The sequence below is a fragment of the Peromyscus maniculatus genome, chromosome 10, assembly GCF_049852395.1.
Source record: "Peromyscus maniculatus bairdii isolate BWxNUB_F1_BW_parent chromosome 10, HU_Pman_BW_mat_3.1, whole genome shotgun sequence".
Lineage (NCBI taxonomy): Eukaryota > Metazoa > Chordata > Mammalia > Rodentia > Cricetidae > Peromyscus > Peromyscus maniculatus.
In genome coordinates this window covers 14,486,944-14,500,550 of record NC_134861.1, presented here as the reverse complement: position 1 = coordinate 14,500,550, position 13,607 = coordinate 14,486,944, and the positions used below count along the sequence as shown (strand labels likewise).

The 13,607-nt window shown below is 43.8% G+C and overlaps 1 protein-coding gene across 4 annotated transcripts in view; it reads right to left on the bottom strand.

Annotated features, from left to right (window-relative positions):
* Positions 1–1,599: 1,599 nt before the first annotated feature.
* The window catches only part of Spmip7 (sperm microtubule inner protein 7), a 58,039-nt gene continuing 46,031 nt past the window's right edge, over positions 1,600–13,607 (bottom strand). For 2 of the 4 annotated variants that reach the window (XM_042285612.2, XM_042285611.2), the window contains exons 8-9: positions 8,843–8,950; positions 2,320–2,592 (exon numbers count right to left, since the gene is read on the bottom strand). In XM_042285612.2, the coding sequence (XP_042141546.1) occupies positions 2,472–2,592; positions 8,843–8,950 (229 nt within the window). In that variant the 3' untranslated portion in view covers positions 2,320–2,471. Of the gene's footprint in view, positions 2,593–8,842; positions 8,951–13,607 lie in introns of all 4 variants that reach the window. The other 2 variants (XM_015991859.3, XM_006973029.4) reach the window with 2 other exon arrangements.

Genomic DNA, 13,607 nt, shown 5'->3' with positions numbered 1-13,607 from the left:
TCTGCATTGTAGAGAATGGGAGTGTTTCAGACTACAAAACATCACAATAGGTGAGTTGAGACCATTGATATTGATGGATATTAATGACCAGTGATGGAGATTCAGATGGATCTCTGCCTCCCAAGTATAGGATTAAGGGTGTGCGCCACCACTGTCTGATCTATATGTCTAATCTAGTGGCAGGCTCTGTCCTCTGACCCTTAGGCAAGCTTTATTGGGATACATAATATATCACCACAACAAACACAAATAAATAAATAAATAGTAAGTAAGTTAAAAAGCAAAACAAAACAAAAGTCACAATAGCTGTAATTGTGTCCTGCTACCAAAAGGCCCAGAAGGATGAGCAGGTGCCTCTGGGTTGAGCAGTAACACTCAACTGAAATATTTGCTGAAAATTGAACCTCAGGTATCACATCCATCTACTTGCTAGATGAGCTAATTCCACTCCATTTGTGTTTCACTAAGCATCTTCCAGAACTGGAGGTTTTTATTTCGGTCTGATGTTGTTCCCGAGAGTTACTTTTCTCATTGTTGTGATGAAATACCTAAGAAGCAACTTAAAGAAGAAAGGATTGTTTTGCTTTTTGGGTTGGGGGACGCAGTCCATCATGTCAGGAGAGTTGGGAGGGGAGTGGGCAAGGCTCCTTGCTCACATCTTTGTGCATCAGGAGATGTGTCAGGCCTGGTGACGGTTAGTTTGTCACTTGATCCAAGCTGGAGTCATCTTGGAATAGGGGGCTTCAGCTGAAGAACTGACTCCATCAGATGAGCCCAGGGGCAAGCTTGTGAAGATTTTCGCATTGATGTTTGATATTAAAGGGCTCAGCCCACTGTGGGTGGTGCCATCTCTGGCATGTTGTCCTGAGGTCTACAAGAAAGCAAACTTGAGAAAGCCAGGAGGAGCAAGCCAGTAAGCAGCATTCCTCCATGGACTCTGTTTTAGTTCCTGCCCTGATGTTTCTCAGGATGGAATGTAAAATATAAGATGGAACGAGACCAAATTGCTTTTTGGTCATGGGGTTTTCATCACAACAATAAAAAGGAAACTAACACAAGGCCTAACCAGGGCCAGGCTGTGATCCAAAAAGCCCTTCCAGCAGCAGCCACTTCTTCCACATGGGTTCTCCAACAGTACCCCAGCTGGGAACCAAGCTAGAACCCAAGGGCTTGTGAGGGGCACTTCACATTCAAGCCAGAACAGACTTGACTTGAACGATTTCTGAAAGTAATTAGACTTCCATTTGGGCTCAAGTGACGCACTTCTTCTTTCTCAAAGCCAAGTCACGTCTTCAGTGGCTGCTGTTTTTCCATTTGTTACCGCACAGGAGTCAACATTAAAATTATTTCCTAGTCCACCAAGGCAACTTATCATTCCATGACAGAAAGGGGGCTACATTTCCTTTTCTTTCTGTGGGAAAGCAAAGTCCTGGTTTCCCTTGAAGGCATTTGCACATTTATTTGGAGTTCTGTGGTAAATTCCCCTCTTCTGTGTTTTGAAGGAGAGTAAGATGCCATACAGAACCCCTGGGAAGCACTTCAGAAGACTAGAAGCTGACTGGAGTTTTCCCTCTTTTTCTAGGTTTTTTTGTTTGTAAACAATTCATGGAAAGCTACCCAATCTGCATAGAAATGGGTCAGAGTTAAGGAAAGTTATCTAAAGCCAGATAATCTGAGTTCCAGGTAAGCACCTTACTCTTAGCTTTTCTGTGTTTTATTTATAAAACAGCAAGCTACGTGTATAATGTTTGCTGCAAGAATGTGTTATGGGGTGGCAAGATTAAATGAGCTAGGGTTGTGAAAGTACATTAATAACTCTTACAGGCCTGCACCGATGTATACAAACTAGCATGCTTCCTGAACCAATGAACAGAACTGTACTGGGGAGACTCTGGGGGCACGTCTGCTGCTCCTGTTCTCCTTGGGTAAGTATGGTCAGGTCACACTATTCTGAAGATGTGTATGGTAGGCCGTGCCTGCCTGAGGGCTCCCAGTGAGCCCGGGAATGCTTCTTTCTCCAGAGCAGAAATCCTAGAGTAGGAAAGACAGTGTTTTGCCTATTTGTCTCTAGATGGTGACCCCCTCCCCCCACAATGTCCATGTTGTATTGTCTCTTAGGTGACAAAAAGAATGCCATTGTCTGTTGTCACTGCCCAAATTTTAAATGTGAGGATCATCTCTAATCCTCAAACTCATGACCCTCTAGGAGGGCTCAGTATTCCAACACTGAAGAGCTCTCTGTGGGTTCTCTGTGTCCCAACTGCCAGACCTGGTTCACAGCAGACTGAGTGGCCACCACCAGGGGGAAGAGAGTGCCTGAGCTCAGGCCTGGACGTGCTGCCTGTCTGGTACCCCAATTCATTCAGACAGACATAGTTAGACCATTCTGTATTCTTTTGTTTCTCCATCACTGTGCACACCCCCCCCCCCGAAAGCTGGGGCTCAGAAGTCTTTCAGGGGTGTGGTCTCCTTCAGTACTCAAGGGTTTTTTTCCCAATCCTGAAGGGGTTGTAAGGCTTCACAGTTGTGACCATTCGAGACATTGGGGCCTGGTGACGGAAGCAGTCAATTTCCATTTGTTGTCGTAAAATGCTAGGATCAGAATGGGGACACGGAGAGAGAAAAATGACATAATTCATTAACATGAAAACAAATATTTCATCTTTTATCCAACTAACGCGCTACAGAAGTGGAAGGATAGAGGAGCCAGTAAGGGAAAGATGGGGTAGAGAGTAGCGTAGGAGAGGCTGGGAACGACCACCCCTGCTTGGTTTACTGTACCGCGTGCACTGCACTGTGTTCTGCTTCTGAGAACGTATCCTAGATTTATAGCAAATGCTTAGAAACGAGGTGGACATAAACCGACCCGAAAGCTGCTTTGGAAGCCCATGATGGAAGGACCAAGGAGATAGGTCCACCTCGGGAGGGAGAGGGGCATTTGGATGGAGTCTCCTTGGAGGAGGTGGCAGAGGAGGGTGGGTGGAGAACACATGGAAGGCAGGCACCTGAGGCTGGGGAGAGGCTGGGGAGTGAGAGACACACACAGGCTGGACAGCCACTGAACTAAGGAGCAGGTATGGAGTCTGCCTGTGTCTGCCCTGGATTGAAGCCGTCTGCTTGCTCAGCTATAACCTCACTCTGCCTTAGTTTGCCGGTCTGCATAGTAGGACTAAATCTACCCTACCAAACTTTTCCTAAGAATTGATGGAAAGAAAACTGGAAATATGGACTGCTATGAAGATAAGGTTTTATCCCTTGGGTTACTAGCCCAGAGCAGGGTTGGTGTGCATCATACCAATTATTACAAACAAACCCAAGAACCTTCTGTATGTAGACCTCCACTGTGAACGGGCCATGAGGTTGGTCATAAACACACACTGCAATGCTTGTGTGAAGCAAAAAGTTAGAGAGCCACTGTGGAAAGGTAACCCCCTTGCAGCCATGCAATCTGAAGTAGTTTAACATTTGGGCTGCAATTAACATGATAGTGTATGTATGCATCTTTTTAAAAAATGTGTTGTAGAAAATGGCACACTTCTGTGCAGGCCACATCCTAGAGTAAGGACCACACAGAGACCACCAGACTCTAACAGAAATACGAGTTGCTGAGAGGCGTGTTTGCAAACCTGTTCCTTCTTATCTAACTCAAGCATTTCCTCATCTACTCCTTGTGCATCTCTTGTCCTTGTTTCTTTCCTATATATTCTGCATCCTGCCCCCAGGATGAATCAGAAGGCACTTGGAGTTCACTACACCTGTCTTGAGATTCAGAATGGAGACTCCTTTTCATGGATCCTCCAAAGTCTAAGCAATTAAAAGGCTCGCTTTGGCCCCGAAGTCTTACCGAATACAAAGATTCCTGGCAAATGCACCACCCCTATCCTCGGTGTGGAGAGACGTCAACAGTCCCTTCTCCTGTCCCTGCATTAGTCCTCAACCTGGCAGGAGCCCCTCACTCTGCTGGTGCTACCAGAATCCAGATGGTATGAGATTAGGGAACAGCCTGGGAGAAAGTGGAAGTAGGGTGCTAAGAGCAGTTGTTTGCTTCCTCCAGAAGTTCAGAAGTCAAAAGAAGGAGAGGAGAAAGAGAGGATGGCAGCTTGGAGGGGCACAGTAAGGGTCACCGAAATGGATTTTTTCCCAAGCACCTGGCCAGTCAGCAGAGAGGAGCCAGATGCTAAGAAGTGAGCAGAAATGGAGAGGTTTCAGAGGTGAGAAGGAAGGGTGAGCCTTTCACAAGTGAGTGCACATCTTCTTAAGAGGAAGAGAAAGACTCAGTGATGGACTCCTGGGGAGGAGGGTGGAGTAGCAGAGGAAACAGGGCAGCCACTTGGGATGGCCCCGCTCTCTACAGGAGCATGGGGAAAGGACTAGAAGATTACGAAAGGCTTGGTAACAGCCACACCAGAGATATGTAGGCATCTAAAAAGAGAGGAGCAGGTTACAAAAGCACAGAAATCATACAGCAGAGCCAGCATACCAGAGTTCCCAGATAATGAGATGGCCAGAACAAAACACAACAGGAAACATGCATTATACCACACAGACACAATCAGAAGGGAAGCCGATCAAGCTTGTAGAGTCCTTGCCATATGCAGCAGGCAGATACATGGCCTTACACTTTCCCTGGAAATTTTCAGAAAAGCACTTAAACGGTGCTACAAAAATGTCAGCAATGTCAGAGATGGGGGCTTCATGGAGGAGAGCTTTGGTTGCTTGCCTTCCTACTAGAAGCCTCATCTTTATGTCAATGCAGAGATAGTCTAAATTCACACTCTTCCTTTCCCTCTGGACTGTGCTTTCTCAGGCTAGAGCATCTCAGGCGCTGAGGGTTTCTGTGTGGGCTGGCTGTGTGCTGTAGGCTGGGCAGATTGGAGTCAACACAAGTTGAGCTGAGGGAAACACTCCGGTTGTTGTCACTATTTCTGTCTGTTCTCCACTCTCAGACCAAGAGCCTCAGACAAGCCACCTAACAGGACTCCATGTCCTCACTCTGGGGTAATAAATGACATCCATGTGTGTATGTTGGAGAAAACCGTGGAAGCAGTCAGGAGCCTGATGGGATGGACGGGAACATCCTTATGAAAGAGTTGAGTTTTTTCTCTGGTTGCAGAACAAAGAGACACTTTTTAGCTTAGCAGTAGAGGTTTATCTGAAAGACAAAAGGAGCCTTCTGGCCCCTCTTGGATTGTCTGCTTGTGTAGCAGTGCGGATGTGTGGGAAGGTGTTACAGCAACAGGATGTCTGGGTAAAGCCTCACACAACTGGGGTTTAAGGAGGACTGCGGAGGAAATGGAGAGAGGTGAGAAACGCCTGTGTTTGCTCTAATGGAAGTCTAAATCATGAACCAGCCCCAGTCAGAATGCTTTACCTTCACTCTTTGTATCCTGATGGATACAATGATATGTTTAATGGTTGGCATTGTTTCTTTATGTTCTTCATATGCAACAAAATTGCAATTGTTTCAGTGCCTACCAGCCTTGCTTTCAGAAATGGATTTGTAACATTTGAAATGTGTCTTGACATTAACCTTGGCAATAATATTTCGGATATCACACCAAAAGCTGAGGCTACAAGTCAAAAAATAGATGGGGATGTAGCAAATTAAAGCCCCTGCAGAACAAGGAAACAATAAGATGAGAAGACAACCTAAGGATTGGGAAAAATACTTGTGACCTATATGTCTTCTAAGGGTTAACATCCAAAGATATACAAAACACTCACGCAACTCAACCACAAAAGCCCCCAACAAGTAAAGGACCTGCATAGATATTCTTCAGAAAAGACATAAAACTGTGAGGGAAAAAAGCATGTGAAAATGTTCCAAATCACTAACGACCTGAGAATGTAAACAAAAACTCAATGAGATATTGTCTCACACTCAGTAGGATGGAGACTCTTATCAAAAGGAGAAGAGACAGGGAACACCGGAGAGACTGGAGAAGAGGGAGTCCTTCACAATGTGGAAGGGAATGTAGATTGGTGCATCATTAAGTAAATCAGCATGGGAGGCCCTGGGCACATAGGAAATGAAGTTCAGAGATGATCCAGCAACCCCATTTCAGGTACATTCGCATCCAAGGATATGAGAACTGCTTCAAAGAGACACCTGTACCACATGTTCATTGCTGTCCCTAATAGCCAAGATATGGATAATCCAGGTGCCTATTGATGGATGAATAAATTATGACATGAATACACATATCAAAATCCCCTCTCCTGAATTATTCTTCAGTCTTTTTTTTTTTTTTGTTTTGTTTGTTTTGTTTTGTTTTTCGAGACAGGGTTTCTCTATGTAGCTTTGCGCCTTTCCTGGAACTCGCTTTGTAGACTAGGCTGGCCTCGAACTCACAGAGATCCACCTGCCTCTGCCTCCCAAGTGCTGGGATTAAAGGCGTGCGCCACCACCGCCCGGCTTATTCTTCAGTCTTATACAAGAGGCTGAATAATATAAAAAGGAGATTCTGACATTTGTTATGACGTGGGCAAACCTAGAGCTCATTAAGTGAACAACCTAGAAATAGAAAAAAAATCTTGTACGATCGCATTGCATGTGAATTTATATTTAAAAAACTAAATATACAAAGGCAGAGAGCAATGGTTAGAAAGGATGGATGATTAGGAGGAGGAAATGGAGGGATGCAGGTCAGAGAGAGGATAAGCCCCACCAATAGAAAAGAACAAGTCTAGAGATCTAACACAACATGAGGACTATGGATAATAGCAGTGTACTGCATTCAGAAATTTTATTTTTGAGTAGATTTTAGCTGTTCATGAAAAACTGAGAGATGATGGCTATGCTCATTTGTTTGACTATATAACCATTTCATTATCTATATATGTATCCTATAACACCATTTTCCTTTAGATACACACAGTAAATTTTATTTTTTTAAATTATACATATAAATATTGAGATTGGAAAAAAATGTCTTGGAAGTAAATGAAATTGAATTCTAACTATTAGCCTGAAAAGCACTGACCTCCTATAGAGATGTTCAGCACTAGGTGGCTGGGTATTCAACAGGGTTGTCAAACCAGAGATTCAGATATGCCGAGAAAGCCCACTGTCAGTCGGTGCCTTTCCTCTAATGTTGCACTTACAGAAGAGGCCTTGTGGGATGGGGAGTGCACAGAAGGCTTGACGTGGCCCTTTCCACACTCCCAAGGGTCCCTCTACCCTTAGCGGGGCTGCTGTCACCTGGCCCTCAAATATCTGAGACCAAGTAAGTCCTTTCCATCCAAGAGTCACTCCTGGAGTCACTCCACTGGGAGATCTTCTTCAGCACCCCAACAAGCCCTTGCAGCTCGTAAGTGCATGCCTCAGTTTCCTTGTGTGTGAAATGCAGTTGGGAAGAGCCCCTTCTTCGTCGGTTACCCAGAAGTGACATCAACTGAGTGTCCAGAATGATTGTCCCGTTTATTCTGGTTACCATCCTTTGCTGCAGTGTCTGTCTTGTTCACTTTCTTGCTTTCTCCTTGTGAGTAAGCCGTGCTCCTACGAGTTACTGGGACACTGTCGGTGTGTGATAATATAATCAGAGAATGTGAGAGTTAAACAAAAATCGACGGGTGAATAGCAAAATGAACAGCTGGGTGTCCCTCTTTTGGATGCTGCTCCCATTTATAGCTGCTGCTTTCCAGAATATTCCAGTCCTTGGAAGGAGGAGCTCTACTTAATGGCCAAGTCCTAGTCTCAGTCCTCAGAAAGCCCTTCCGAGCCACTGAGCGCAGACTCCAGATTCCAGCATTATGAGATTATGACATAATGACACCTCTATGACATTAGCCTGCTTCAGGACACCCAAATTATTCTATTTCTTCAGTTACTTGTAGTTTTTGTTGTTTGTTTGTTTGTTTGGAGACAGGATCTCAGGATCTAGCCCTGGCTGACCTGGAACTTTCTATGTAGACCAAGCTGTCCTTGAACTCATAGAGATATGCCTGTCCCTGCCTTCCAAATGAGTGCTGGGATTAAAGGCATTTGTCACCGTGACCAGCCTTCTTGTGTTCTTTAGTGTCTATTTCACAATTCTGGATTTGGATTTAAGTGTGGGGACATGCACATTCAGTGCCTGACCCAAGCTGAGATAAACATGTGATAAGTGGAATATTCCTCTACTGAAAGAATGTGATCTACAGAAAATGGCACCCTTAGGGGAGGGCTCCCCATCATAGCTTGTTCACTTGCATAGGCTAGCCTTAGTCTCAGGTAGCACCTGCATTTCCAGAACACTGTAGTCCTTTTTGTTCAAGGCCAGGACTTCTCCCAAGTGCTTCCAAATTTGGGGTGTGATGAGAATAGTGTGTTGCCTCTCACCACTTATTGCCAATGAAGCATTCCTCCCTCTTTCCACTCACTGCCTTCTGTTTCAACTTGCAAAAAACGGGCATTCAAATACATGTGAGTTTCAACAGATTTTTTTTTCTTCATAAAAAAGACATTCACAAGAAGCAAATGCATGGTTCTTGTTGCACACACTAGGTAGCATGTAGCTTTGACAACAGCAGATTAATTATGATGCATGTGCACAACTGGGTGGGGGAGGGTCTCAGAGGTGAAGATGCTTTCTTATAATATGCTCGAAATAAGAGCCTTAAGGGACCACCATTAGCACTGTCAACAGGACCATTAACCTGCATTTTTTTCCAAGACAATTCTGAGTAAAGTTCCCCTCAGTAAGAAAATGAACTGCTTTCTTTTTTTCAGCTCGACACTCCATTTTTCTTAAGCATTGCAAATTTTCTCTTAGTATTTAATTGTTCTTTAATGGAATAACCATAATTATCATTTCTCTTTCTAATGCATGTGAGCAAACTGAGTAATAGGATTCCTACTTACCGACTCATCTCTGAATCTGGTGATGGGGTTGTTGATGGAATATTAGAATTTGTTGGGTGGGTGGCTGTGAAATGAACCTTGCCGGTGTATCCTGGAATATTCGCCGCACTGAAGTCAAGAGGGAGAAGAAGGGCATGAAAGGAGATTAAAATAATGATTTGTGAAATAGTCATAGTCACTAGGCGCAAATATAAAAAATAGGAAAGAAGATTCAGTCCAGTTGTTTTTCCTTCATAAGCTTGGGTAAATAACCAGGAGAGGAGGCACAGGTATGCATGCATAGACAGACAGGCAACATTTCAACTCTGACACTAAAATACTTACCCTTCAAGTGTGTTTTCACTATTATTTTAAGTGTGTATGTCCAGGCTTACCACTGACCTCAGTTGCATACTGAAGGAAGATGTAAGTTTTGACAAAACAGTGGATCTATGCCACACAAGACTTTGTACTGCAAACTCTGGTATTAATGAAGACACATCCATGTGCTAACACTCATGGTGTTTTTGGTCTGATGTATTTCTTGTCACCCTAGTATTTCATATCCTTGATTTCAGACACTTTTCTGAAACTCTGCATTGACCGTCCATGTAAACCCACACAGTAGCTTCCCATTGACTTGTTTATTTTATACCACCCATTGGTCTGTTTCCGCCTCTTTCCCTGCCACAGACAGAGTGAGAAAAGTCAAACACTGGGGAAGGCTCTGTAGTGTGTACAGAGAACACCTCTCAAGCAAAGGCAGTCAACCAACAACCTAGGATAATTTAACTCAGTCATTCAGGAAAACATGAAAAAATCACTAATATGCTTGTCTCGATGACATTCAAAATGGTTTACCCAGATGGCTTCCTGGGAGGAAGGAGAGGGTGAAGCACAGGGGCCCACATGAGGCTCAAGTGTGGAGGTTGCTTATAACATGCTGCCTTAGCTACCATGAGCACAAGAAAAAAAGAAGTAAGATTTAAAGGCACACCAAAGGGCACTGGCACATGGCAGGTCACCAAGCCCAGAGCTGACGCCCATCGAGTACTGCTGTCACAGCCTGCCGCCGCCTCACAGCAGACAAATTACAGCCACCATCACAAACACATAGGAGTTGCAACTTTTCAGCTGTGTGGTTTGTGCCTCCCTTCTCTTGGGACTTTCTTTGAGAATATGACATCCCAAACTTATTTCTTACTCAAAATTTACACTAAGACTAAATACAGGGCTACTAAATACAGCCAAATGTCTACTGAAGGAGAATGCCTTTCTGTGGATGCCCTGCCTTTGTCCTTTCTACATAGCCAATGCACCAAACAAAACCTGCCCTGGGAATGATTTATCTTTGGAGAACTTTTTTGCAAGGTGGCGCTCAAGGCAGGTTGCTTCTTGTTATGGACTGTGTCTTAAACATCATCCAAAGGCCCCTGTGTTGACAGACTGATTTTCAGTGTGGCGTACCATTAGACGGCTTTGGGAGATAGGGTCCATAGAGGGCGAGTTAGGTTGCTGGGGGAGTGCTCTTAGGAGGCTCTTAGGAGGTTGCTGAGAGGAGGCCTCTGCTTCCTGGTTGTGCTGTGAACAGACTTATCCAGGATCTGTTACTTCCATGGTGTACCGTGGCACCACAGACCCCAAGCAACATGGCCAAGGACCATGGATTGAAACCTCTAGTTCTGTGAGCCAATGTGTGTGTGTGTGTGTGTGTGTGTGTGTGTGTGTGTGTGTGTGTGTGTGTGTGTGTGTGTATTATAGTTGATGCCTTATCTGAGGAATTTATTTCTTATTGACAGAAATCTAACACTTCTCAGGAAGTTGGAAAACAAAAGAGATGTCAGCGAGACAAGTGCATGCTCTAGTGTCAGAGCGAAGGTAGAGGTCTAGTGATTCCCCTTATAAGCCCTGGGATCTGGGGTCTGGATCCTTGTACATTATTGCCTCAGCCATGACATCAGGGAGTGGTATAACCTAAAGGACTCATACAATTCATACTGTAATTTCTTGGTGTTGTTCTTACGTTGATTATGTGTTAGTAACAGAATGTTAGGGAAAAATTATGCAGTAAGCAGGCAGTTGCTCTAATAAAGCTCACAGCTGTCCTTTGAATGTGTCATTCTATTCTATTCTATTGGTGATGGCTTACTGCCTTAAAGCTAATCAAATTGGGGACACCTCTACACTTACAAAACAAAGGAAAATCACATCAAGAGCCACCAGTCAGAATAAATAATATGAACTAATGAATTTTCTGAGGCCAGGAAGTGAACATCTAAAGACAAGGCCCTGCATTGAGAGGGTGGGAAGGTCTGCTTCTGCAAGCTTGCCTACCCCTCACCACCTGTGAGATGGTACCAACCATAGGGAAAACGCTCTTGCCCCCAGCCCAGCCAACTGCTGTTGAAAGAATTGCTGTTGAAAGAGACGAGACAATTTAAAAAAAAAAAATGAAGTATTTACAAAAAAGAAACTTCATAGGTTAAGAATGCAAAATTCATACAGTATACCCAGCTGTAAAGATTTGCAGGTGGTTCTACACACTGAAATCTCCTTAGTAATTTAAAAGGTGGTGATATGTAGCACCAACTTCCAATATTTGAACTAAATCAAGAATGCTGGGACCTGGGAATCTGGGCTCTCCATAATTCTCAAAGGTTCTAGAATAGGGTGAGGATCAGGAACCTGCTGTAAAATGAAGTTGTGAAGTCTTTAGAAGGACCTGGAGGAGTGAGTGAAAGTTGCCAAGTTCTGGGCCCTGTCCCTTGGGATTTCTCGGGAGTTTCTTAAGAGTAGCTGTAAGGTGGAGAGGTACCAGAGAGGAGGCCAAACTACTGATGTGTGTGTGTCTCTTCCCCCAAGCATTCTTTGAAGCTTCCATGCATGTTACCAAGGAAATCCCCTCCATCTGGGTGACAGGTTTTTTCCACTGCCTCTGAAACACCTGCAGAAGTAAAGTGCCTCTAAAGTCAGAGTCCTCAGCCCGCAGCTAGGAGGTCAGAGAGATGGACACAAGCATGCTGTCAGTCACGAGAGGGGCTTCATTACAAACCCCATGCAGCTCTGTGAGCCTCTGCCTTGAAGACTATTTATTGATCTTGACTGACAGCTGTGTTACACTACATAAAGGCTGTGCTGTGACACATCCTATCTAACAATGACCTACTGTGAACTAGTAGACCTGACCCAATAGCTGCTTCGGCTGAGGACGAATTCAGCTGCATAATAAAGTGACACATATTTGAAAATGAAAGTTCTCACCCACGCTCTTCTAAATATATTTCCCTTAACCCTGGCCGACAGGGCCATCACAAGAGGACATTTGTGCCCTCTTGTGAAATAAACACTTATGTACACTTGCCATATAAGTCCACCCTTATATGAGGGAAAGAAAGACGACTCTCTGGGACACCCGAGCTGCTTCTAGGAGGGGATGTTTTTCAGCTGAAGGAAATAAAGCCACGAAAGGTACTGAGACAATGGAATGGACCCCTCCATTTGCTGCATGTTCAGGGAACCCTACCTGCCCACGTGAAAACAGAGGGGCATCAGCAACCCACGGGCGCTGACACTACATTTGTTTTTATCTTTGTTTCTAGCTTCTTGGCCTTGACCACATCTTTTGAGCCCCAATTCCTTCATGAGCGTGGGTTTTGTTTTGTTTGAATATTTTGTTAGCTAAGTTGACACTTGTTTGTTTCATTACAATAAAGCACAATAAAGTAAAAAAATTAATGATTTCAGAAGATAAATTAGCAGTACTAGCAATCTTCCTGGATAAGCCCCCTGACTGTTTGTTGTGCTTCCAGGCATGAGACACCATGTCCAGTTCATCATAATTATATACACATGTTGTATAATACTTACAGGTTAACACAAATAAGGGGAAATACACTTTAAAGTAAAGTAGAAAATGAGGAAAATATATTTTACATACAGCATGGAAAAAGCTATGTTGTATGTAGACTATATGTATTGCCTACATATTTAATTTATACATACAAGTTTCCCAATATACTATAGACTTCACTCTCATTGTGTATAACAAATTTTCCTTTAAAATTATTCATATAATTTAGGCAATTTTCTCAATGATTCTATACCTTACATTGTATCATGTGCATGCATTATACAATAGAATAGAAAGAATAGAATAGAGACAAAATAATCTACTCAGAGTCAAGCAAGCTTCAAGTGGCAGGACCAGTCCCAGCCTGAAAAGCCTGGGCATCAGAGCTCGCACAGTGGACTGTATCTGAAAAATCCTGGCAGGTTCTCAGCCAAGCCAGTAGGATAACATATACACATTTGTTATTGCCCTGAGGTACTGGAGACTAAACCCAGGACATTATGCACACTAAACACATCCTCTATTGCTGCGCAGTAAACTCAGCCCATCCATTTGAAAACACAAACATCTGAAGGCTTGAAGAATCTAAGTGGGCAAAGACCATGGTGGCCAAAAAAGAAGATAGCCAATGACCAGCTGGGTGACCTCAGATCCAGGTGAAAACTCCCCTCCCCCCACACTTTTTTTTTCTTCTTGTTCTGAATCTTACTAGGTAACTCGAGCTGGCTTTGAACTCCTGGCACTTGCTGGGCTTCCAGCATGTCCAGTTCATCTTACATTTTTATTTTACTAAAAGATTTAATTTTACATAAAAATGAAAAGATTTCTTATTTTTGATATGTCTTTGCATGTCTTTGGATTTATGTGCATGTGAGTGTAGTGGCCACAGAGGCCAGAAGGTAGCATTGGATCCCCTGAGATTGGATGTGCAGACAG